The sequence below is a fragment of the Lepidothrix coronata genome, unplaced genomic scaffold, assembly GCF_001604755.1.
Source record: "Lepidothrix coronata isolate B3197 unplaced genomic scaffold, Lepidothrix_coronata-1.0 Scaffold94, whole genome shotgun sequence".
Classification (NCBI taxonomy): Eukaryota; Metazoa; Chordata; class Aves; order Passeriformes; family Pipridae; genus Lepidothrix; species Lepidothrix coronata.
Window position 1 is genome coordinate 2,855,631 of NW_016690274.1, and position 27,877 is coordinate 2,883,507.

General features: G+C 41.9%; 1 protein-coding gene across 1 annotated transcript in view; it reads right to left on the reverse strand.

Moving 5' to 3' along the window:
* The window catches only part of PPP1R14C (protein phosphatase 1 regulatory inhibitor subunit 14C), a 53,092-nt gene extending 45,750 nt beyond the window's left edge, over positions 1-7,342 (reverse strand). Inside the window, exon 1 of the mRNA XM_017822065.1 lies at positions 7,064-7,342. Coding sequence (XP_017677554.1) covers positions 7,064-7,342 — 279 coding nt within the window. The remainder of the gene's footprint in view (positions 1-7,063) is intronic.
* Between the last annotated feature and the right edge of the window lie 20,535 nt (positions 7,343-27,877).

The window sequence follows — 27,877 nt, forward strand, 5'->3', positions numbered from 1 at the left end:
TTATTTTTTCTATCCACAGTTTTCCCATTGTATCCATGTTCTCCCTTCTACCCTCTCTTCTCCCTTCTTACCCTGGATAATCAAGTTCTGGCACTAGGTAAAGTAATTTGCCCAAAGGCATAAGAGTCTTTGTAGCCACAAAGATTGGAAGATACTGTTCATAAGAAGTACAATTATAAAATCTTAAGTGATGTAAGCAATCAATTATTTAGTCACCTTATTATAAAACAACCACACCTACTGCTTTAGCAAAGAGACCAGTTGAATCTTGAACAGAGAGGGAAAGGACAAAAAAATTGCTATGGAATAGCTTATGAAAGATAATTTGTGTTGTGAAGCCTTAAATTGGAAGTAAAGAACATTGCTGCTGGTTCAGATAAAACAATGAACCATGACCAATGCAGAAATGACATCTAGACTATACAAAGATCAAGTAGTAGAAAAAATCATTTTCTTGGAATCATAGAATGGTTTCAGTTGGAAAGGATCTTAAAGATCATCTAGTTTCAACCCCCTGCCATGGGCAGGAACACCTTCCACTACACCAGGTTGCTCAGAGCCCCATCCAACCTGGTCTTGAACACTTCCAGGAATAGGGAGTCCACAACTTCTCTAGGTAACCTGTTCACCTCGTGCCCCATCACCCTTACAGTAATTAAATTTCTTCCTAATATCTAATCTATACCTGCCCCCTGTCCTCTCACTACATGCCCCTGAAAAAAGTCCCTGTCCAGCTTTCTTGTAGGCCCCCTCTAAGGTCTTCCTGTAGCCTTCTTCTCCAGATTGAACAATCCCAACCCTTCTCAGTCTGTCTTCACAGGAGAGATGCTCCAGCCCTCTGATTATCTTCGTGGCTCTCATCTGGACTCTCTCCAACAGGTCCCTGTCCTTCTTATGTTAGGGGACCCAGAGTTGGAAATAGTACTCCAGGTGGGGTCTCACAAGACTGGAGTAAATAGGGAAGAACTGCCTCCCTCGACCTGCTGGCCACACTGCTTTTAATGTGACCTAGGATGCTGTTGGCTTACTGGGCTGCAAGTGCACATTCCTAGGTCATGTTGAGCTTCTCATCAACCAACACCCCCAAGCCCTTCTACTCAGAGTTTTCTCAGTTCATTCTCCACCAAGCCTGTATTTGTGCTTGGAAATGCACTTGACTTTGATGAACTTCTCTCTTCTTGAATTCCTTTGAGATGTTGTGCAAATTTTGCATGTAAAAAGAAGGAAAGTAGCTGAATGGTGGTACCTTTCCTACAAGAGTAGAGTCTTTAGAACTTAACATGAGAGTTTAAGAAGTGCATTTAGAAATAAAAGACTTTGACTTCATCACAATCCGATGATGGCACCCCACAGGTATTTAAGCCACTCCTCTGAAAGCAACAGCACACATTTTACAAGGTTTGTTTTATGACAACATGCATTTCTTTAAGCTTCCGATTTTCTGTTCTTAGGATTCAAATACCTTTCTGTGGTTGCCACACGACAGAATAAGCCTTTGCTACACCTGTGTTGCCTGTAATGTTGTAAGTCCCTGATCACAGCAGCTCTTCAACTGACACAGGTATGTTGAGCAGCATCCCTGCCATCAAGAGAGTGCTCCAAAGTTCATGCCATACAACACAGAGATCTGACACCTGCATTAGTTGTCCAAAAGACAACTACATATTATATCTATAATACATATTATAGATATAATATATAATCCAAATATATTTATAAGCAATTTGATGGACCTCCAAGTACTTCACTCCAATGCATCTAGACTGTAATACTCAATCTCCTGAAGAAATAAATCCTTTATTATGTGTCCTACGGACTTGCATCTTTTTAGAGGAGTGACACTCTCTCCAGTTCTCAGCTCTTTCCACTTTAGATCAATTCAGAAAAGAGTCCAAACACAATTACCATTTCTGAGACCTTAGTACAAATTAGAAGTCTATTCAAAGAGTCAGACAGTAGGCAAAAGTTTGTTTCTGTAGTGTTTTATTCAGTGGATTTTCTTACCAAATGCCTTTCTGAGAAATGAATAATGAATTTCAAATATTATCTTACTAGAGCCTGAAGCATAAGTAGTACCTGATCACACCTCAAGCCCACATCACAACATGGCAGTCTTAGCAGCATGCTGACCAGGCTGTTTTGGAAAGAATAGAATTTGGGGATGGAAATGTTTGGCCCTGAAGTCCTTGCACCATTTTATCCAGCATTTTTCCAACCCCAAAACAGAATGGATCACTGGTAACCATGTCAACTGTCTCAGACACAGCATCTGCAGGGCAATCTTGTGACCCATGAGCAAGTGGGCTGGAGAAGATGGTCCATAGTGTGCCAAAGGACAGCGCCCCATATAAATATAGTCCCAAACAGTAGTGGAGAAAGAGCTACAAACAAGTTCACCAAATCACAAGCAATGCATGCTTGGATGCAAATGCAGAGGAACTTTATTCAGCATATGCAGCACTGCTCCTGGTAGACCTCCCATCAGTCTGCAACTGTATTTAAAATATATTTTAAATATATCCAGTATTTAAAATATATTTTGAAAATACAGTCAATTTGTTTAGAACTTAGGGTTGACTAGAACCCCTCTTGCAAAAATCCATCCTTTTCAGAGAGCCTCATACAAGACAGACAGCTCACCTTCCTCCCAACTCTCAGTCCAACTTTTAGACCTTGCCGCTAGCTTTTGACCACTGCAGCCAAGACATTTGTGCAGCAGGAAAAGAAATGGAAGGCTAGGAGATTTTTACTTTTGTGATCACTCTTTCCAGCCAAAATAAGGGCCTTCCTCCTGTCTAGCAACCACCAGCTCAAATTGAAGTGCGCACAGACCAATAGACTTTCTGGAGCTATATTACGGACAAGCGGTCACTGTTAGCATATCCCAGCAGCTTCAGGAGGATGGTCAAAGAGGGTGTTCTCCAGCACTGCAGTCACAGAGCACCCAGGGGAAGAGAGCTCTCGATCCATGCAGTACTGATTTAAATTGTTCCCTTTTCTCAGTCTGGCATGGATTTGTACTCCTAAAGGAAATGCCTGAAGAGCCCCCATGGGCAGCTCTTCCAACTATATTTTCTTGCACAGTGAATTTTTAAACAGAATCCCAGGACATTTCCATTTCTGAAATGGAAGAGGAGTATGGATGTAACACCCTCTTACTTCCAGACCAACATCATATCCTTTGACAAGTACTGATTTCTGTAGACATACTCTAATAAAATAGTTTATTACTCAGCAAAGGTTAGCAATATCTAATATCTCATATTAGAAAGTAAGTCTAATACTCAGTTCCTAGAGTGCAGAATCTAAGGGCCCATTTGACTTGCACATGCAAATCTCTACATTAAAAAATATTCAGCAACAAAGCCATAGTACAAACAAAATCTTTCTTCATTGCTGTGCAAAATCTGTGTGCCATTTATAGCAAATGCTACAACCGTGAGTACATAGGACCCCAGAGAACAGAAATTCACCTGCAAAGTTGAATGACTTCTGGGGACAAATCCGGTGGTCTCTTTTTTCTTCCATATATAAAGTCGTTCAAGTTTGGCAGGTGCACACAACGTAGATCATACATCTGGAAAACTAGACTGTCATCACTTTTGTGCTGAACTACAAGTTGCAAACCATTAGGGAATGAACAGTGATGATGTAAGTTGTTCTCTGCAGCATTATTTTGCAATTCTTAACCAATAATGGACTTAGCCCAAAACACAAAGCATCTGTGGAGAAACTATTTTTAGAAACAAGATACCTAGTAAAGGGCAACACTGAAGTCAGTCCAAAGCCTGCAATTAAGGCACTGCATTTTCAATATACTAACCTGTGACCACAACCTGTTTCAGCATTCATAGAAACCAGAACAAACAGGTTGTAAAACTTTTTTTTTAATGAAGCAGTTGCAGAAACAAACAGCCAGATTGACACTCACCTGAGGCACTTGACCTGAGTACATTAGCCTGAAGGTTTTGGTGCCCAACAAATCCTGCTTAAGTCTCTCTGATCCTATTAAAGTTTCCTACCTTGGTAACCCTTTACCATTCAGGCTGTTTTTTATCCCTGAAGTCTGCATCATGTGGAAGTAACCTTTCTAAAGCTGATCTTGGTATCATATAACTGTGGTCTGCATTAAAAATAGTCTCAAATAGCTCTTTCTAAACCACTCCCTCCAATACCATTATATTGCTTGGCATCCAATTTTTAAAACTGGAAGTGTATCAGTAAAGACAAGATCCACTAGAAAAAGAACATAAACAAACCTGTTTCATTATTTCCCAACCTCATCTCCTAAACTTTGTCATCAAGCCAAGAGAGGCTTATAGCTGACTTGAGAGACTCTGAATACATATTTAGCTTTCAAAAAAAGGGAGTGTTTCTGCAAGTATCCACTTATTGATGAATCTCAGCATAATAGGAAAGATTATTTAAATGGAAAACAGTCAACAGGCACTACATTTATGCAGTCCCACAGAGAGAGACTCAAGTCTTCTTGCAGACTTTCAGAGCACCACAATGCAAGTGCCCTTTACTTATTTCTGCTCTTCCCAGGAATAAAGTGCATTGCTCCTTAGAAACAGAGCTCTGAACCAGAATAGCAATGAAACACTGACACTGGTTAGCTCTTCCAGGATTAACAATTTGATGGCTATTTTTGACATTATGAAAGACTTCAGATTGTTTCAGAATTTAAGTGCCATTGCACTGGGAAGTTATAGTAGATCTTCCACAGAAGTTAAAGTGAGCAATTCCCAACCCCCTTCCCCCTACACACAACCTGCCCTCAGACAGGGTTATTAACTGTCTGCATAGGTGATTAAATTTCAGTCTGAGAGATATATCTCTAAGCCTAAAAGTAATTCAAGCAGATTCAAGGAAAGCATCTTGCATTAAATTGCTGTTGTCTTTAATCACTACACTCATCATGCATCTTCAACTTTATTCTGATAGCATATTAATTGCTTGACCTTTTCACTACCATCATCTGTGCTGGCACTGGATAAAGTTCATGCATAATAGCAAAGAAGAGCAGAAGATGACAAACATTTTGCCCTCAGCCTTCAAAGCTAAAAGCATTTTCATCTTTTGTGTCAAACCATTTTTCCCCTCTAAGAGTTACCTCAGAAATCAAATCACCAAAAAAGTTTTATGCAGCCATATACGGTTCCCACCTTAATGAAGAGCCCTCCTTTTAAAGTAGATCTTTTTCTATTTTAGTTGGAGGCAAAAACCGCAATAAGGAAAAGAATGAAAGGTCTTCCTTCAACAAGCCTATGATTTGAATACTGTGAAGAGCAGCAAAAATTCCTCTGGGCTTTGGTTTCGTCCTATGTATTGCACTCTCTTATAAACAGAACGATTACGCCTGTATGTCAAAAGTACACAGCCCAAAAAGGCCCGGTGCTTTTGAACAGCGAGAGTCAAATCAGAGGATGGATCCAGCAGACTAGACACTAACTACATTATGAGCTTGCGCAGACACAAAATCATCAGTTCACACAAACAACTGTAAACACTCCTGACCTCAGAGAAATCCTTGTAGCCTACAGGCTATGTGGCCAAACAAGTCATGAGACTGGAGAGGCAAATCACACCAAGACAAAGAGTAAGAACTGTTTATTTTTATTATTTTTAACTAGAGTCTCCATTTGTATCTTTCCTTCCCATAGCTCATGGATGTGAATAGTTAAGGAAGTCTAACTTGCCACATGCACATTTCTTATGCATGCTTCTAACAAATTGGCTGATAAACTGGTTTTGAGATTAAAGGAGTCTCTTTAAACATTTGTATTACGTGTGTGCTAGATATTCCATGCAGGTTATTTTCACATCCACTCAAGACATCCACACCTCAAGGACTGTCAAGCTCTTGCCTTCCTAGCTCCAGAATGCCCAGGAGCCCTGGTGTGAGATGTTGGCTCCAGAAATGCTAGCTGCAAAATTCACATTTGGCTTCAACAAATCTCACTTCAGAAGTCTCTAATTAGATTACTGATGGGAAAAGTATGTGCAAACGTCAGGTCAGCCTTAACATTTTGATCCTTTATAACAGTAAATACCTGAGGTGGAAGAGACGTAGGATCTCCTGGGGACTAGAAGGTCTACATTTTTTAATGAAGCTTTGACAAAACGATGTACTGGTACTTCCTTTACTTACAACTTTGTTATCTCTATAAGAACAACAACAGTAGCCGTTCCTCTGAACAAACTTGAAACATCATTCTGCTCACCTGTCCTCTACAAAAGAGAATTCATTCTGGCAACACTCTTTGCCCAGAGTAACAGAAAAACAGGTTTGATACCTATAAATTAGGTACATACAACCCCCCAGTGTTTTCGGTTCTCGCCCTACTGATCGTCGAACTGCTCACTGAAATTTCCTGGCCAGTATCTACTCCGCTTCTATCAGTCAGGGTAATGAAAAACCACGGTCCAGAGGGGACCGTATCCGCATCGGAGTCCTTCCTCCACAATAGCCATCTCCGCACAGCCCCCGTGGAGCTCCCGCTCCCTCCTCCTCCTCCTCCTCCCCCTGCGCCCGCCGCACACCGCTGCCCATTCCGGCCCGCCGGCCGCCCCGGCGCTCGCCCAGTCCCGCGTCTAACGGAGACCGAAGCCCGCCCGGCCCCGAGCCCCGGTCCGCCCTGCCCCGGAGGGCTGCAAGGACAGCGGCTCCCGGCCAAACACGCCGCAGGCGCACCGCCCGCCCCCCTCGGAGAAGAGGGGCCGCTCCGTGCCCGGCCGTGCGGTAGCCACCGCCCGTCCCCACAGGGCGGTCCCCTCCCATTTAGCTCGGGAGTGTACGGGGGACACCCCTTCTGCAGGACGGGGAACGCCTTCCCCCCGTTCCCTGCGGCAGGGCACCACGGAGGCGCGGGGCGGCGGCAGGGAGGGGGCGGCGGGCCAGGAATGTCATTTGGAGGTGGCGGTGACAGCGTTCCCCTGCCCACCGCCGAAAGGCGAGTCGGGGCGGGAGGAGGATGCCGGGGGCGAGGAAGGCAGCGGAGGGCGAGGGGACTGCGGAGGCAGCAACCGCGCCGGGGACCCCGAGACCCCGGCCCCGCACCTCGCAGCCGTAGAGCTGCCCCAGCTGCTCCACGATCCACTCCTCCAGCACCAGCCGCTTCCGCAGCTCCTTCCGATCGTATTTCACCGTCACTTTCCCCTGCTGGTGGCGCCGCTGCTGGACCTGCACCACCGCCGCCGCCGCCGACACCGAGTCCTCCCGGGAGGTGCTGCCGGAGGAGCCGCCGCTCCCGCCGCCGGCGCGGGGGCTCTGGAAGAAAACGCGGTTCCCGCCGCCGCCTCCCGCCGCTGCCTCGCTGCCCCCGGTCACCACCGACATGCTCCGCTCCGCCGCGGCTCCCGCCGAGCCCAAAGGCGCCCGCCCGCCCGCCGCTACCGCCGGGCCGCCGCAGCCGCCGCCTGTGCGTGTGCTCCGCTCCCCCGCACCTGCCGCTTAAAGCCTCGCATGGCTCGGCGGCGCAGCGGCCCCGCCGCCGGGGGGTGGGCCCGCACCGGCGGGGGCGGGGACAGACCAGGGGCGGGGCGGGGCGGGGCGGCTCGATTAGGCTCGGCTTTGCGCGGCTGGGCTCGGCTTGGTTTGTCTCGCTCGCCGCCGCTGCACGGCGGAGCGCAACGTGGAGCACCCCGAGCGAGCCGCGGTGCCGGCGGCGCAGCCTTTGGGCCGCCCCCGGTCCCAGCGAGAAGTGGGTGGCCGCTCCTCGCCGCCGGCGGAGGCGGAACAGCGTGCCCGCGGCAGGGCGCTCCCCGGGAACTTCGGCTTGCTGGGTGGTTCGTGGCTTTTTTTTTTAAAAAAAGGAAATGCAGTGTTGCTCCGTCATACACACTACGTTTATAAATACTGCATGCCTGCAGCATTAGGATGCTGAATGCGATCGTTCTCTTCGTGAGGAGTGTGTGTGTGAATGATTCCAGGACAGTGAACACAAACAGCAAATATTGCGAGCTATCTGCAGTCAGTGTAACGATTAGCCATAGAATCATAGAATCAACCGTGTTGGAAAAGACCTCCGAGATCATCAAATCCAACACTGCTGTGGTTACTAGACCATGGCACTAAGTGCCACATCCAGTCTCATCTTAAAAACGTTTAGAGATGGTGAATCCACCACCTCCTTGGGCAGCTCATTCCAAGTTTGGATTACTCTCTCTGTAAAAAATTTCTTCCTAATATCCAACCTAAACCTCCCCTGGCACAGCTTAAGACCATGCCCTCTTGTCCTGCTGCTGGTCACCTGGGAGAAGCACCTCAATATCCTTCCTGAACTGAGGGGCCCAGAACTGGACACAGTACTCCAGGTGTGGCCTCACCAGCGCTGAGTACAGGGGAAGAATCACTTCCCTGGTCCTGTTGGCCACATTGTTCCTGATACAGGCCACGATGCCATTGGCCTTGTTGAACCTCATCCCGTTGGAATCAGACCATCTCTCCAGCTTGTCCAGGTCCCTCTGCAGAGCCCTCCTCCCTTCCAGCAGATCAACATTCCCCCTAACTTAGTGTCATCTGCAAATTTGCTAATGGTGGACTCAATCCCCACATCCAGATCATCAATAAAGATATTAAAGATATTAAACAGGACTGCCATGTGGTGATGACACATGGCGATGGTGATGGTTTTTTCTAAAATGCACAGGTTAGCCTGCGCTTTCAGCTTCGTGTATCTCAGGAGGCACTGAGTGAAATCACCGATGGCCCATCATACTCACCAAAGTGTTCCTATGACTGCAAGTAAGCAACCAACATTAACAAAGGCACTGTTTAGGGACCCCAGGCCACCCCTTTTAGTGAAGAGGTTTGCCTGTGAGAAAGGGCAGAAGCCAACCTCCTGCATGTGCAGACCTGGGACTAGAAGTGCCTGATGTCCCAAAGCTTGGATATGGCTGTAGGAACCATCCTCTGTACACACTGACCTGGGAGTGGATGTCTTGGGTCAGCAAGGGGCAGAGGAGAAGAAGGCATGGATCACCAGCCATAATTACCTGGGCGTGTCTGCTTCAGTCAGATCCTTGCTGATGTTTGGCATGGCCATGTAGCAGTGGCATCTCAGCCTCTTCTGCTTTCTGCACTTGACACACCACTGAGCAAGAGGCTAGCATGAGGCATTTGAACCTCATCAAGCTATTTAGGTAAAACTCAGCTTGTGCTGCTAAAGGGATCATAATCTAATATGATAAAACCTTATTATCGGTCTTGAAAAGCTATTATAGCTTTTAGATTTTCATCTAAAAAAGCACCAGTCCATCAAAGCAAAGCATATAGAGTTAAGCTCCTTACCTGTATGTAGGGACCACATGATTTTCAGATATACTGAGCAACTGCAACTAGGAATCAGTATAGATCACACTTGAAGCTTGAGCTGCAGGCAGAGCTTGAGAGAAAGTCACATGCCACAAATCTGAGTTTATGCAATAAGCCTGCCCTATCTACCAGGTACCCATTACTCAAGTGAATCTTGATTTCAACTGCACCTGGGTAGTGCTGCCTGCCTGGTTTTTATAACTCTAGGCTTGTGTAAATACAGTAGGAAAATACCATCATCAACAATTTGTTCTTAGAGAAATCAAAAACATACAAGGGAGTTTTTGGAAGAGGGAAGTGGCTGTTTTTTAAACTTTTGTGTTTGTTGTGGCCTCTAATTTAGGTCTTCAGCTCTGCATGTCATGTTGGAAATCTGGTGCTGTCATTCTCAGCCACAAAACTTCAAACTTTTCTTATTTGGAGCAGGATATTTTCATCTTTATAGACTGGTTTTGTTTTCAGTTATTGAGAAAAAAAAAATGTATTAATGCAAAGGAAGGTCAATATTTCTCAAGAGGTTTTTTAAAGCCATACTAAGCATCATACTTGTTCCGTGGGATATAAAGCACAAATAACCAAACTGTCACCATAATAGAATGTTTTCTGGAGCCAAAAGACCACTGAGGTGTTCCACACTGGACCTAAGCTGACTGGAAAATACTGAGATTTTTGATCTCTGCAGTAGCAAATATCAGGTGTACGGATGGCTAAAATATTCTCATTGACTCTGAATGTAAGAATCCAAAAGGTCTCAGCAGAAGGACTTTTTCAATACTATCATTAATAGGATATTTTAATCACTGTAGACATTTAAAATCTGGTACGCACTATTCAATTAGCACTTCTGCAACACAAAGTAGAAAATGAGATACTGGTGATTAAAAAGCATGTCCTCAGAGGTTATCATTTCAAAGTTACAATTCTAACATTATGCATAGTGCTTGGTAAATGTGGGTGGATAAGAAACTGGTATATCTGCCAGCATTGTCATAAGGCAGTTTTATGTGCCATTGGTTTTTCATTCAGCTTTTAAAGCGAGCACATTCCTCAGGAAGCCAGAGCAAAAAGTGCTGCCAAGAATCTTTCCTGCAATGATTTTGCTTCATTTGAAAGAAAGAACTGGTTGTTTAAAAGTCAAAGTTGAGCAAAAATGTTTAGACCTGCTAACATCCTGGGAATGAGCAATGCAGTCCAGTGTGGGCATGATCTCTGCTTTACTCCTGAGTGGCTGAAGGCATATGAGAGCATTTCTTGGAGAGAGTTTCCTCACAAATACTTCTCCTTACCACAATGGAACTATTAATGGTTACACCCATAACAAAGACAAGTGTTAATGTGGCAGAGGGAGGAACAATCCTTCCCAACACTTCAGCCTTAGTTTTAGACCTACCTTAAGGAATTAATTCAGGGCATAAGAGATTAGGCTTCATAGCTGAGGGTCTTCCAGCAACTGAATCAAAATCACAGTGCTGCATTTCATCTGAAGCTAATGGTTGATCAATAAAGCCAAAGGGGAGATAAAATACTATACCACTGAAATGTTGTGCTCTTGCAGTGTGACCATGTCTAGATTTGTCTCAGAAGAGCATTGTATCGGGTGACAGGATAAGTAAAGAACAGACAACAAAGGCAGAGGAACACTTGCATAACCTGCATTTCCCTGTTTCTTTCCCAAAGAGTGGATGTGAGAAGCTCTAGTGAATGTTAGCAACATGAAGCTGTGTCCACTTCCCATGCATATATCACATGGTCCTAGTCTGTTTTCCAGTCAAAGAAAATAATAAAGAGCATCTAGACTAATTTTTCAGGAGGCCTAGGCAGTAACCCTTAAGGTTTCAAGGCTCTGAGCGTAAATTGTCTGTTCACCTTTAGTAACCCTGTTTGACAGCACGTGTATTCTCTTCCTAAACAATTGATGCTTCACATCAGTGCTGGCCACAAATGTCAGCATTGACTCATTTCTGTGGCTGAAGTTCTTCCCCAGGCAAACTTCCTATTTGGGAAAGAAAGTTTAGGTTTGTTATCTCCAGTGATAGTTTGAATCCCCATTTTCCTATGCTGTACACTGGCCAAAGCCAATACCCCCTTTTTTAATTCTGCTCTCCAATGGGTTTTCCTTCCCCAGAGGCTGTTCAAAGGAAGAACCCCTTCAGCTTGTGTCTTCTCCATGGCTTTCCATTGTTTCATAGCAGCTTCTCTTAGGTGTTTCCATGCTCTTTTCTGAACAACTTTGGAAATAAGTTGCTGGACTCTGAAATAAACCAATATGTGTCATGAAATTTCACTCTTTTTAGTATCTGTTATTTTTCTGAGGCATTTTCTCTTTAAGGGATTCACATGTCTGCAATTTTGATGGTTTCTGCTTCATATGATGATGTATTCAGTAAGAAATTAGGAGTTGAGTGGAAGACTCATGGGTGGAAATTTTTGGCAACCCAGAATTGTTTAAAACTGCAAAGTACACACCGATCAGTGATTTTGTTTCCTTACTGAAATCCACATTTGCCTTTACATGTTCTCAGAATCATATAAGTAATTTCATGCTTGTATTCCTTGGCTTGTTAACAAAATACTCGAGTTAGGAGGTGCTAGGGAATCTCTTAGGTGTGTAATGATAGACTCCATTATTTTTGCAATGCTAGACAGCCTTTGACTACTGGCTAACCCTGCATTTTAAGAACTCTGTATGGCACCTTATTGATGAGCTGTGAGACTTCACTCCAGGCACACTAGTGAAATTTACTGTTGCAGGGCTTCTCTTTTGCAAAATTATCGGAAACTTCCATCAACCAGATAGTCTTTATGCCTAATGGTGGCATCTGAGGAGTCTGAAGACACCATTCTGAGTTATTTGTTGTTATTTTTGTGTGAGAAAAGTGTTTCATCAATGAGGAGGCTTGACATTCCACTCAGCTGGAGGAGGTTTTGCTCCTGTGGTGTGGGTACTACACATTACCTTGTCTGGAGAGTGTTGCCATTCTCCTCATCAATAAGCCAAAGCAGTTCAGGGGAATACTGCCACAGTTCATAAACCACTGCAGAACTAAGTTCTGCTTTCATCACAGTGGTACCCCATGCGTGTCAGACGGTGTGTAAGTGCCATTTTTGTGTCTTCTATTTGAATTTAGCTTGGGGCTATGAGCTGTTAATGGGTTCTTTGTCTCTAAGTGATTTTCCACTTTGCATGTCCTAATTAATGCCCCTCCCTCAGACTGGTAAATTTCTTGTCTCTCCAGATGTATTATGATTTTGTTTTCATTTTTAATCACTTTTCATCTCTTTGTGATATTCATGTTCCATACTCCAAAGACACTGTGCTTGTGTCGGTCTATCATTCTTAGCACTGCCAACTCTTTATTCTTGCAGTCATCCTTCTGATGCTACAAACCTCTGTTTATTTAGTTTGTTTTGCCTTTATTAAAAAACTCATCAGAATCTGGCTCATACAAATGTTTATTATTGAGGGCAGCTTTTTCCTTTGTCCTTTCTTGTAAAGAGAGCCTACTGGCTCATTGTTCAACCCACTGCTGTATTACTGTGGCCAAAACAGTAACTCTAATACTAGTCAGATAAAACAATGACACAAAGCAAATATTTGTTATGTTGTAGTGTTTGCTCTGGTCCCTCTTGCTTATGATATTATCTGTTTATAGCTTGAGACTCTCTGATAATGAAACTTTGGAAGATTTACATTTCAAGAGGAGGTCGTTTGGTAGTCATGAGTTATATAGGTTAAGATATATTCAGGTACAAGGTGAATGCTACACAAGAGAGAGAAAAAATAGAGGGAAAAATAAGTTCGTACACATGCACTTATTATTTCCTACAAAGTGTGCACAGGGACACCTTCTTCCTGTCTCAGAGCAGAGATCTGAGCACGGGATATGACTGTAGCCTCATTTCTTCCCTATACCAGTAGTGGCTAGAGAGCATGATGCTATGAAATCTGCCAGTGCTGGCTGTTTCTCTGTGATGGAGTTCCTCCAAACTTTCACATACATAGTGTAGGACCACATGATGTACCTATGTAGCTGTTCCCAGACTAGAAGGCTTATTAGGACCCCCACATACCAGCTGTCCATAGCAGCCTCCTCTCCTTCCCCCAGTTCTGTCTATGGCTCCCAGCCAGTGTCCTTGGAGAGAAACAGCCCTTTGGGCTCCTTATGAGTGCACATCTTGGGCAATTTGCATGGGACCCAGGCACTGTTTGTCTCTGGGTCTCCCAGCTGCTCTTGCAGTGGCAGTGGTGTGAAAGGTTGCTGGGTCCCTTAGAGCAGGAGGTCTCTCTGGAAGGGGTCCACTTTGCAAAGGCAGGCAGTCTGGGTGCCCACTGTTGTGTCTTAGAAGGCAATCAGAAGTTCAGAGAGTTCTCAAGTATCAGGTACATCTCCCAGGATCTCTGATGCATGCTGTTCAGTCATGTTAGAATGCACAGACTGTGCTGTCACGGCACTTTGTGTTAAGAATAGGTAGCAACTAAAGAAGTAGCGGGTAAGCTCTGTTTACTGGCACTTGACCTCAATAACATCAGCAATTCCTGGTACAAATAACCTATGATTGTTCACCTGAGCACTACCATCCAAGCTGTCACTTTTATTTAGAAAGATGTGGACAGCCATCCTTTTTTCTGGAAGGGATTAGTGGGGAAGTAGGGAATCAATAAGGCAAAGATTTGAAAAAAAAGCCAACAGCAAAACAAACCAGGAAGCAGAGCTGGACAATTAACATCCCACAGCCTCTAGGAATATTGATTGTTGTTTTGCCCTTGAATCCCGCTCTGTTACATAGAAGTATTAACCCTTTGGTAAAATGCAAAGGGAGAAAATGAGTTTAAGTATTTGTATTACTCCATAAAAAAAGATAAACAAAAATATTAAAAGAAATTATGGGTTAGAGAGCAAGACACCCGATATCTAGATTAATAATTGTCTGGATCCGTCATCTCCCAGATCGGTATCTGTCAACTCTGCTACACATTCCATTTCACTTGCACTCAAGAAATAATGTAGAATGGTAATAAGTTATTCTGCATAGCCTGGCCCAGCCTGTAAAGAAGGGGCATAATGGGTTTCACCCATTTTGTTTGACAATTAGTGATTAGTGATGGTATTCAGGTGCTTGGATATGGGGGAAAAAATGAAAGAAAAAGAAAGTTAGACAGAAAACAATCACTTAGAAATTTGGATGCCAATAGTCCTGTTTTCCTTCAGGTCCCCTCATCCTTGCATCTCAAAATATTCTGCAGAAGAATGTATGCAGAGTGAGCCCAAGATTGTCTAAAAATTGACATGGATGTGCAGCTAAAACCTGGCTGTTCCTAGTTGTTGGACAAGATAGAAATGCTAAACTTTTTAAGTCTTTAGTTACCTCCTTTGGGAAAGCAGGAACCATACTGAGCTGTTCAGCATAGAAAGAGCCTGTGGTCTCTCTGGCTATAACAAGAGATGCCAAGAGCATAGAGTTCTTAAAAACATTAAGTAACGGATGCCATCCCAATCCATGTTCTGTCAAGCTAAAAGCTACTTTGATGGAGGAAACATAAACAGTCAAGAAGGCTTGCTGGTAAAAGCTATCAGCTGTGGTTTGAATAAATAACAAAACAAGGAGCAAAAGTAGAACAATTTCTACTGCTCAGGTGCCTTTCTGGAAGATTTTTATNAAGAGTCCTGAAGACATTTTTCAAACCTTGAGAATATTCCAAGTTGCCACTCAAAATCTAGTAAATGAAAAACATGGAGGATGCAGGAATTGAAGAAAGGAGATCAGCAAAATGTAGAGTGGCAACCAAAACAGTTCTTCAGTTTTATATGTATATCACAGGACGCAAATCAGTAAAAGAAATGCAAACACTCCATATTCAACCGGAGTAGTCAGCTGCACAAATACATGATTGGAAATGTGAATTTGACAACAATTCTACCAAGGACCAACAAGAGATCTGGATCACAGATTGAACATGAATCAGAAACAAGCTGTGGTGAAAAAAGCTGTATTGCAGTGGGATGTATAAGTTAAGAAGAACATCAGGCATACGAGACATGAGGTAACTCTGCTGTGTGAGATTCTATGGGTAAGGCCTCTGTTAAGCCTGTGAGGCTCCAGAAGAAATTGGACCAATCTGGCAGAAATCGAAGAGAAGAAACTGGAATGACTGGACATCTAAAAGACATGCCCTTTTTGTAATAGCCTGCAGGGAAAGACTAAAGAAACCAGAAATACTTTGTCTATAAAATGCAGATGTGTTGATAAAGTTGAGGAAAATAATGTGCTCTGGATCTCATTTGGTGAGTGCAGGGAATAACAAACCTAAACTGAAGCAAAGGAGATTTTGATTAAATGTGATGAAAAAATTTCCAATGGTAGGGATAGAGAAATGGCAAAATACACTGCCTAGGAAGGCTGTGGAATGCACATCTTCCGAGTTTTTTCAGAAGGAATGATATTTATTGTTTAGTTATCTCTCTACAGGGAGAGTTTATCCAGCCCAAAGGTAAGGAGATGAACTAGGAACCTCTCAGGCTACACCTATCCCTCTAAGCTCTCCAGGGCCAGGAATGGGCTCAAGCACTGGTAGCTTCCCTTGGCATCCCCATTAGAGCTCAGCCCTGCAGTAGTCCCTGGCCTGGGGATCTAATCTCCAGAGACAACCCAACATTCGCTATGGACAAGGCTATCATATTCAGGGGGAAAAGTATTCAACTGCATCATGGTATTTGCCCTCAGGGTGAAAGAAGAGGTCCTGACCCCATTTCTTGTAAAGACAAGCCTAAAAGTGCCCTCCAGCCCTAATTTCTCTGGGTGTTTCTGTACCAAGATGTTTTTAATGAGGAGAATCCAAAAGCTCTCTCTAAATATGTGCAATTTAAATGAATAAGCTTTTATGTGTACAACAACAATCCAGCTCTGGGGCATTCATGCAATTTTGCTGCACTTAGCAGCTCTGTATAAATAACAAATGAAAAGAAATATTCTATGTGCAAACATAAGATGTTCATAAATCCGAAATAGTTATAATTCATTGCAATATTACCAAGATGAAAGTCCTATTATCCTAAGTTCTTTCACAAATCTGTACCAAGAGCCACTCCCTGGCCCAAACGTTGCACAGGTTAAAAACACATGGTCATGGTAAGGACATTTTCTTAAGTGTAAAAATGAGATTATCTGTACTGATTTTTACTATAAGGCAAATTTAGCATTTCCTCCCCCACTTAGGCTTAAGCCATTTTTCCAGGAGGTTCAGCTCAGTAAGCTTTATACAATGACATGACTGCTTCAAAACTTCCTTTTCTGGTACAGATATACATATTGGTTAATCTGTTAAATGCCTGTCTAGAGTACCTCCATTTAACAAGCTTCAAAGAATTGGATAGTACAGAGATGACTTAGGATCTTCTACCTACAGATATTGTCCTATATTTAACTTTCTAATTGTAATGGGAGGAGAGTGAAATGCTGTCAGGTTCCATAAACATAAGTTACTCTTTTTAACTGTTGTACTGTTGTTCAACTTTAAAGCTATTCTATCATTCTGGCCTTGCACATTTCTAAGCACTACTGAGAGTTTGGGTAACAGCACTTAATAAAACTATTTCCTAAACTGAAATTCAGAAAAGTGTTGCAAAATGAACCCATATAGCTCTTGCAGTAGTGAAAATAGCATCCGAAAAAAAACAGGATTATTTTCTTTTCCTTTCAAACCCACATAAGAAAAACACCACAGGCATCAGCTAGTTAGTAACCTCTTAGTGCACTGACCTGTTTGATGTTCACAGGAGTGTTAGTCAATATATTAGCCTTGGATAGGGTACCATTAGTAATTTATGCATGAATTTTAGTACATAGTTCAATCTTCATCTTCCCCACAGCCTACAAATGCTCCACCATCACACGCAACTGCAGAAAATGGGAGCTATGAGAAAAGTTATTAATTCTACTTGAATTTTGGTCCTTTGCAATGCAAAAGGCATGGTATTGAGATATGTTTGTAATATTTTGCACTTAAAAATGGTGGTATGTTTCTACTTTTAAATATGGCATCCTAGATAATGTTAAATTAATCATTAATCATTTAGGGCATTTCTAATCATTATTATTCCTAAGCCCCTCTCTGTTGATTCTCAAAAACTCACTAGACTGACCTCTGAAAGAACCCTCAGCATTTGAAGAAATCACATGTAGATATATGCTAGCTTCTGTGGGGGAGTACATTAGTAATTCATCTCTAAATAACAGACAGTAAAATGTTCCTGGTATGTTGTAAATAGGAAAAGATTGCAATCTGCCATGGATCATCTTGAGAATGGGAGCTTAATGAATCAAAGAAAAACCAGTCAGAAATTGAATTTGATAACATACACCTGCTAAGTTTTGTGCTTTCTGATGATGAGGCTGCATCTAAAGCAGCAGTTCTGGAAAATGCAAGGTGAATCTGAAAAAGGTAGAGGCAGAGCATATAAAAAAATAACCAATGTTTGATCCTGTGTGAAATGGTCCTTCAGCTCAGACATCCTGTTGTTGAATTACCTATCTATGCCTATTTTTTGATATATAGCTGCACTTCACACTGATATTTTTTCTAGCAACAGTGCGTTTATATTCATCCATCTAAATTATTCCTGGAATGATACATAGTACAGCTCTGTAGCACTAGGAAATGAGGCAATTATAGGTAGAGTTAATAAATCCACTTTGACTGCCTTCCCCTTTCAGAGCTGAATCCCAAGCCCATGGTTAGGCAGCTACATTTTCTATACAGTGCAGGAAGCACTTCAGAAGAGCAATCCAACAAACCTCTTGCTTTTGCAGAAGATGCCCAAATTGAGTCCGAAGTGGTGAGCCTTTTTCAGAATTGCCTCTGCTGATTCTGAATAAGGACTATGAGCAGCGTAGCAATGTCATTGCAGCACTTTATTTGGGTTTATACACCCCACTTCTCACAGCGTGACTTCAGCAGAGGCTGTGGGGGCTGCACTGGCAGGCATCAGGGTGGATAGAGGAGTCTCCTGGGAGGAGGCACTTTTTTAGGGCGACTGAAGCAATTCTAGAGTCAACCTTTCCATCTTTCTATGAGCCCTCTAAGTATGAAGTTGCTATTTAGACAGTGGAAAACAAATACCTCTCCTCAGCATTTAGTAAGCCCCGTCATACCCTAAAACAGTTCTGCCAGAAATTGTCACAAAAAATACTATTAAGCAGCCTTTACACAGTTTTTTAAGTGAATTATTGCACTCTCATGGCTGGAGCCAGTGTGTCCTGCCAGGGTTTCTCAGCTCTCCTCCCTTGGATTTTGGTTCATAGGATTTTGGCCTATGGTCTGTCAGTAAAAAAAAAAAAAAATGTCCATGAAAAGACACATGCCTGACTTCATCTCTAGTCTGATATACCTGCTAGCAGATGCTGCATGTCCCTGCATCTTCTAAAGAAGACAGCACAGTGCTTGTGAAAGCTACATTTTTAGGTATCTCTTTTTAAAAAAAAAAGAAAAAGAAAAAAACAGGTGTTCCTTATTGGCAGAAGGGAAATGGAGTTTATTCTGAATTGATAGTCCTTTATATTTCACCATGCCTAGATGAATATATTAGACTGTATAATATTGTTATTATTAATGGCAGCAACGATTTTACCATTAAGCAATGCAGCAATAACCAGATATTTGTTTAATATTTTTTACTTGGCTTATCTCCATCTTTCCTATATTAGCTATGGAATTTGTGAGTCCTGAATCCTCTAGGTCCATAGATTAACATGATATGATATGTTTCTTTTTATGTCAAAACATTTACAGTATACTTACAAAAATTAATAGAAGGTTTAAAATAAGCCCCTCTCATAGCATGTTTAGTTTACTTTCTAATGAGTTATTTCTAATGCTTATTTCTAAATGAGTACTGTCATTAAATTTAGCTTCTCTTAGCAGAGTCCTCTATATTTTTGATAAAGTTTTTTCTCCTTTGGCGTTCCCATTAACCACAACAAATCTTTCTCTTGCTGCCTGTGCATGCTCTGACTGCCGTTTCAACACTGACTCACGACTGAGAAAAGATTAAGACTTTGACTCGACAGGTTATAATCCTCTGCCTGCACCAGGAATGCAGTGCTCTGCTATCTTACAACTGCCAGTCTGTGCATAAGGAGGCATGATGGCCCCGTCTGATGTAATTCAGCTTGTCCTGATTAGATAGGGGAGAAAAAATACACACGTATCTAATTGAAACGTGAATTATTTTATTGGATTACGAATGTGCTTGGAAAATCTGTGGTAACATTCATTAAATAAGTGTTTGTTCACATACATAACCTGGCTCACTTCGGTACATAGGATGAAGGTTGGAAACTGCCTCCTGTGAAGTGACTGGAGTTTTTCTTGATTGCTGAACAGACAGTGTTTTTCATGTTCTCTCCAAATTATGCTTATGATTCACAATGATCTTCTCTCTTTCTGAAGATTTATGTTATTGCACAGATGCAAAGAATGGCACCTGTTCCAGAGAGCATTGTCAGCATTTTAGTATTTATTTCAGTGTATTGAATACATTGAAGAAAACCTACCTTTAATAAAATGTAGCAATACAGTTACACAAAACACAGCTCTTGTATTTTCTTATGTGCTCAGTTCCTACCATCTGCTTTGCACATAATACTCAGGCTTGCGGAGCAGCTTCCAGGATTTTGGCATTTTTATTGCAGATGACACGCCTCTTCCCTGTTACAATGCCAAGCATTTTTTTAATTGGAAAACCAACATACACCGGTTATACACTAGCTGACAAAGATGAAACAGTGTAATTGAAGAATGGTGAATTCCATAAGAAACAGCCTAAAATGTCTGGTAAGGCTACATCATATAAGATGGCAGATACTAATTGTCAATTTATGTTTAATTGTCATTAATTGACATACTGAGGTAACACACCCATCCAATTTAGAAAAATGCCAGAAACATCCTGAGGATCACTATAAAAGCACAGTTTTCATTGATACACTTTGGAGTGTGGAACTGTGTTTTGCTTCCAGGAGGACATAGCAAGGAGAAAGACAAAAGTAGATTTATGGCACTGTTGAACAGGAGAACCCTACCTCATGTCAGGCAAAGGGTACATCAACACCTGTTTGACTGGTGGTTGCCCCAAGCTGGGCATGGGGAGAACGGGGCAAAAAGTTCAAGCTAAAAACAGGTGAAAGGAAATAAAACAACCCAAAACTAGAAATGGGCCCTGAAATTCAGGAAATAATACAAAAGCAGTTAACGTTTATAACTAATCCCTAACTTGTTTCTGACAACATCCAACAGGTCCTGCTCTCCCAGCACAGATATGGGAAGGTTCATAGCAGAGCTGTGCTGGGGCAGGTTTAGGGCAGGTCATGTGAGCACCCGCTCTAGAGCCACATGGCAACTTCAATGTCCAAAGCACTGCTACTTCCCTGTGATGCTACACCCATGCCCACTGCATGCTGGCATGCCTGAAGGAGATAGGGACTTAGGTAGGTCACAGCACAGCTGGCAGAACTCTTCCCACTGCCTCTTCTTCAGATGTCTATTCTAACTCTGTTCCTCCTTTCTGTGCCCAGTGTAAAGCCTCAGGATGAAAGCCAGCCCTCCCAAAGTCCACAACAAAACTCCACTTGAGCAGAAGAAGTTCAGCTGCCGCCTGGAGCTACACAGTGGGTCTCCTTGTTCAGCCTTAGTGTCTGTGGAAAAAAGACACAGCAAATATTCGACCTTTGAGATGTGTGAACCCATACATACTTTCAAGGTATTCTAAAGCAATGTCAAAACCCAAATGCATTCAAATATATCACTATGTGTCTCAGCTGAAGAAAGTATCAAAGCCAGCAATATGTGCTTCAATAGCTACAGGACATCCCACATATTCGAGGCCTGGCCAGCAGCATGCACTGAAAACACAGTTCAGATCAAAAGAGTCTAAACAGCTATCTAGTCCAAGCACCAGTAAAATCCTTGAAATGATTGTTATTTCCTGAACACTTAAGATGTACTGAAATCTATAACTGAGACCCCAGTTCACAGACAGCTTTAGAGTAATTTCATCACAACTGCTCTATTGTGGCAGTATTGTCACTCAGCAAGTTGGTCACTCATGCCTTCCCTCGCATGCCACAATCTCCGACAACCACGGGAAGCAGACGTTTGGATTTCCATAACACTTGTTTACTTCTCAGGTGCGCTTTATTTGCTCTCATTAACAACGGAATAGGTTTGATTTGGAGCAAATTTAGTTTCTATAGCCAGCTAAGTAGAGAAAGTATCAGATCTCTTTTGATTGTTGTTGTGAGATTTTTTTCCCAATTTTTTTTAGCTGGGAACTATTTCAGGGTTTTTCTTGTATTTACTGGCCACCTGAAATCAGAGTGCAGGAAGCAAAAATCTTGATGGTTCATCAGTATTTCAGGCCCCAGCAACAACACATGCAATTTTATTCAGAAAAGGATTGAAAAATTCTCTCAGTTTGCAGCTTTGAAATAGAGCAAGCCCAGTTCAGTGAAACTGAAGCCTTGAGCAGGTGACAGTGGCAGATGCTCCAGCTGGCCCTTGCTGCCACCCGGTCCAGCAGATCCACATAAAATGCCACCCCTGTGACCACAGAGGGCTGTAGACCAGCAGGGGTTTCACATGATTTATTTGTTTCTCCCACACTTAATGTGGCAAAAGGCTCTGCCATGGAGGGAGTAGGCGATTTTTAGCCTCTCTCTGGGACTTTGGGCCAAAACTCTTGCCCTTCTGCCCTCATCCTGCTTACAGATGGTACTGACCATTGGGAGAGCAAAAAATCAGAGTCTTTACCAGGAATCCCTTCTTTCCTCAGAGCTGGCTTTTATGTTGCTGGTCTATTTTTTACCTCAAGGACAACAAGACATTACCCAGAAAAATGAACTTCATTTCCAGAAAAGACAAAGGCAGCAGTAAGTCAGGCGTAATAGTCTTAAGACATTAGAAAGATACAAAAACTTATTGCTTTCAGTTCGTTCTTCATTCTTCTTCCTTTTTTTTCTTTGCAAGATTATTACAGCTTTATCTTTGCTTGATAAATGATGGGAATTTCTGTGGCTTGGATTGCAGCAAGAGCCTGAGGCCTACATTCTGAGACCCTCTAAGGCCGACCCTAACAGGATCATATCTTGTCCTCATACTTTCTTCTCTTCAGAAGTCTAATTTTCTAAAAGTTAACTCCCTGGTTAGTTTTTTTTGGTGACTGTTTCATTTAAGGCTCAACAGTTTTCTACCTGTTAAAAGAGCACCGGATTGACTAATGGAACAAGAATTGTGATTCTGGAAAAGTATTTCCAAAGCATGTATGTTCTTGTTCGACTCACAGTGTTTCTCTGAGTGGGAGAGTTACTATGCTTAGATGAACATGTTATGTACCAGTTAGTCAGGTATCCTGATGATTACACATAGCTTTTTAAAGGAACATCATGTCTTTTTGTGCAGTTTTGATTTGTTTTTATGTACTTTTTTCATCAGCTTGCTCCCTCTAAATTTTTTCCCCAAACTACACCATTGTTTTCAAGAGTCTCAGAAAATCAGATATCAGTGTTATGATTTTATTCTTCCTGCTCAATAATCATACACTTCTCTCCCTATTTTTGCTTTCCTTCCATTCCAATGTGATTAATGTACAGCAACACAAAAATAAATCTTGCAATTACTGAAAACACATTTCAGGGCTACAGCTTCCAGAGATCAAAAAAAGAATAAACCACAAAGAAATGGAGGTTTGATTTTTACTTTCTGGCAGGCAAGGCAACATGTGGAATCAAATATATAGTTAGAATCTAGCTAAGATGGTAAGCCACAGCCTTCAAGAAGAAGCTGTGTGGACGTGTTTTGTCCAGAAAAAGCCCAGAGAGGAATGCTTCTCGAGGAGACCAGAGGGAAACCCAGGATTCTGCTGCTCTGTTAAAGGTAGGACAAAACTTTTAGGTTTTTCCCCACCATTACCATTTTACATGGGTGGGCAGGGATGCACTTTGCTCACGCTGCCTTTTACATGTCTGGTGTGACTTTCTCCACCTGCAGCTGCAGTGAGGACTCCCTTTGGCAGCTGTGGGAGGTGGGCTTGGCAGCAGCCCTGCACCCTGGCTCCCACCATCTCCCCTCACTCAGGCGCAGCCTGGCCTCTGATGCCCGGAAAGCTGTGGATGTTACAAAAGCCTGCTCTGTTTGCTCTGTTTTGCCCTCCTTGGGATAAACAAGGATCCTGTGCTGCGGGCAGGCTGCCCAGAAAGGCATACAGGCTTGGAAAGGGAGACTGGTGCTTTGTCTTTAACTCTTCCCAAGGAAAAAAAAATGCTTTCTTTACTTTGGAGCAAATAATGGGCATGTGATAAATTTATATGAGAGGCTGGGCATGGCAGTTTTACTGCAAGAAAAATTCAGTAAGGGAAAGCACTAAACTCTGTCTCTTGCTCTTGTCTCCAAACATCCTTTCAGGGTAAACCTATTTATTCTGTACTAAAGTTGCAGGATATTATCCACACAGTGCTTTTAGGTTTTTTTAACCTCAGGAGAGTTAATTCATGTGAGGTACCCCAAACTATAAAATACACCACTTTTAAGCAAAGACAAAAAAGCACCAAAAAAACAAACAAAGCAACAAAAAAGACCCACCCCAAAGCCCTGTGTGGACTGGATGTTGCTCATTTTAAACTCTTCTATCACAGATTACTCTTCTTTTCTATAAAGGCTGCATACTCGAGTGCAATCTCCTCCTTTAGATCATGAAAAACTGAAGAGTAAGTAGTATATACCTGTTGTTTAAGCTAGGATTTGGGAAAAACTAGGACTTAGCCAGGAACAGGACAAGAGTGGAAAGAGATTGAAGGAGATATTTCTTGAGGGATAAGGAAAAGTATGGAGGTGTGGAGAAGGCCTAAACTTCTCTACTTGAAATAGCACTGAGGAGAACACCAATGGATAAAGGCAATTATAAAGGAGAACAAAGAGAAAGACTCACCAGGGAATACCGAATATATTCTGACATATAATATGTGACATATGTGGGCAGTGACACAGAGTTTGGAGGGTTAACTCCACACCCTGAAATTCCCTTTTAATAACAGTAAGTATCACATGACGATAAAATCTGCTGTGTTCCATCATTCTTTCCATCCCCCCCGGGAAGAGAGTATGAAAGGTATCAGGGCTGGCATCCATGCAGTCCAAAGGCTCGTTCTCTCTTCCACATCCCCAGGCTCCTCAGGCACACACCTCCCTAATGGACTAGAATCGGCTTAATTTGATCTTGACAAAATAAAATTAAGTAAGCGCAAAACCACTAAAGTTATTACAGAGAATGTCTTTCTGAATCATATTTAGATTCATGCCATGCCAGGAGATAATCTTCAGCTAAATCCAGCCTCGGCTGAAAAGAAACATAGAACTAATTCAGTTCTCTATACCTGAGATCTCAACAGTGCAGTAACTAAAACTACTAACCACTCCTTTAAAGCCTCCTTTCTCAGGCCTTTTTAGGATGGGTTGATCTGGATAATCACCCTTAAAATCAATTTTGTGTTCAATTAAGAAAATATATCTTTTTCAAAAGTCTCTTATCTACCAAAGGATTTAGATGGCAGGACTGCCTGTTCAACTGCCTGTTCCATCACTTTCCCAGTTTTTCAAGTTGATCATATAGAGATGGAAAACAGTTTTGTCTTTGTTGCTGAACAACAAAATGTAAGGGTATTCAAATGACAGCAGTTGTGATTAAATTGTGATTAAAATAAATTCACATTTAGATGTCAGATAAAATCCTGAGTAAGTGTAAAATCATTATAGCCCTGTTGAATTCATTGAATTTCTGCCCATTTTCATAAGATGAGACTCTGACTAGAGCTGAACTCTTCTGAGTAATCTTCATCTCTAATTCTAAAAAAATTAGTAATTTATTTTTCCAAACATCTTGCAATGTTTCTATCCATTCATTTATGTGGAGTTCCTCTTCAATGTTTCTTGTAGCTTGAACATGAAGCAGGGATCCGGCACCAATTCTTGCTGAATAAGGCCTCAGTGTGTGCACTACCAATCACTTTTCCCACAAGGGTGCTAAAAATAGCAGCTTCAGCCCATTGTAGCTCACTGGGAAATCTGTCAGCAAATTTCACGTTTCTATTATTACAAGACCAATTTTAGAACCAGAAAAAAAAAAAGTTATAGCAGTGATATAGCTCCAGAGTGTTTTAAAAGAATTCGGGTGGAGATGGGTCAGCACTGCAAACACTTCTACAACAAAGTGCCAAAATTTCAGGATGCATTCACTTTTAGCATGTTCATGTGATCTTGAATTTGCTTTCCACAGACATCTGGTCGCTTAAAATGTTGATTGACAGCATTGTTTGCACTTCATTTCTTAGGAAGTTACATATGCAAGTATTCACAGCTAATGAATTTGCATTAGCACAAGCAGTTACTCTTGCAAGAAATGCTCACAAATTTCTGACTTTGGGAGAGCAGGTAAATCTGTCCCTATTGTAGGCAGTATTGAACTGTGTGCTTCCACCTCAAAGACTTCCTACAGGCTCAGTTCTAAATTCGTCTATTGACATGTGGAACCCCAGAACTGAAGCTGTAATGAGACTGGAGAGATAGACACTGGGTGCCATATGACTTATTAATAAGTAAGCTTAAATAGCTAACACTGTGCTATTGCCCAGAAACTTCATAAAAACATAAGCACAAGTGGTTGAAAAATTTCTAATAATAAATAGATCTTGAGAGAATTTACAAGTGCTTGTACACGTGCTATAATTATGGAGCATCCATTATTTAGTCACTTCTGTCAAATACAACTTTAAAATCAGTCCAGTCTAGCACTTGAGGTTCTTTTTGTGTGTGTGTGATCAAGCCTTTTTAGACCAGACTGCAGGCACCCTGGTTAATAACATAGGATAAATGACTTCTGATGCATTCCTAAAAGAAAAAAGTGGAGGAAATTCCTCAACATCTGGGAGACCTTTGTATAAGTAAAGAATTATGTAACTCCTCATGCCTTGACTAGTCATTGTGTTGAAGGTAAAGTCTGATTTAAATCATAGAGTCATAGAATAGTTAGGATTGGAAGGAACCTGAAAGATCATCTAGTCCTGCCATGAACAGAGATGCCACTCACTAGACCGCGTTGCTCAGGGCCCCACCCAACCAGGCCTCGAACACTTATAGGAATGGAGCATCCACTTCTCTTGTCAGCCTGTGCCAATTCCTCATTACCCTTTGAGTACAGAATTTCTTCCTAACATCTTATCTAAATCTCTCCTCTTCTAGTTTAAAAACATTCCCCCTTGTCCTGTCACTATATGCATGTGTAAAATGTCATTCTTTCTTCTTTTTTATAAACCCCCTTTAACTACTGGAAGGCTGCAATGAAGTTTTCCCAGAGATTTCTCTTCTCCGGGCTGAACAATGCAAATACCTCCTGGAATAGTTTCTGGGCTCTGTAGCCCTATTCCAACCACTTTCTGAAGAGTATCTCAGAGTCCCTCCCAGCATAACAAAACAGATGGTCACAGCAGTGCTGCTGAACTGTTTCTCTCTTGAGAGGGCAGTGGGAGACCAGACAGTATCTGAAGAAATTTTAAATATTGTTGAGAACTAGCTGAATTCAGTTCGGAACCAAAGTAAAAAAATAAAATGAGACTATAATAACTTGTTTCACCTGTGAAATTTGAAGGCTTAACCATGCATTGCATATATGTTACTATGAAATATGACTTTATAGTTCTTCATGGATGTGTCCCTTGGGGACTGAACACAACTTTGAATAGGTGTTTCACATTTGGTTGACTTTGAGCAAACCTATAAAACCTATAACTGTTACGACAGTCAATGTAAGAAATACAGATCACAAAGAATGCATTTAAATCCTTATTATCTTCTCCTTTTTTGGGGGGGATATCAAAGAGAAAGACAATAAAGAGCAGGGTGGTTTACATTTATGGATAGGTTTTTGGTGTAATTTTGTGTTGCAATCCTAGCTATAGGCACCAGGACACAGATTTTTACATCATATTTTTTGAGTACTAATAGTAAACATGCATAAATTATTTTTAAAAAGCTACAGTAATTAGGAACCTGAACAGCGCATGCTGTTATAAAACACACAGACTCTTGTAGGCCATAAAAAACTACCCTTACTCATACGTTTGTTGAAAGAAAACGAAATTTATGGTCTCTAGATATTGCTTTGAAAAATTTATGTCAAAAAAGATGCAAGACCTGAAGATAGGAAGGATTTAGAAAGACAAATTAATGAAATCCCCCAATCTAATGATTCTGGGTGGAATCTGAACATTCTGCTAATAAGCAAAAGAATTGCTAACTGGTGCTGCTGACTTGTGCTGTTCCTGCTACATCTGCCACCATATTATTTTGCCTCAAGCATTGCTGTGGAGCTCACTTTAGCTAATGATCATGCAACTAACAGTCTGTCAGACTTAATATCTGCGGGAAACAAAATGGAATTTGTCCCTACACTATTAGCCATGCTTTCTAAACACACTTCCTTTGGCCATATGTATTGAACATTGCATTTAATGCCT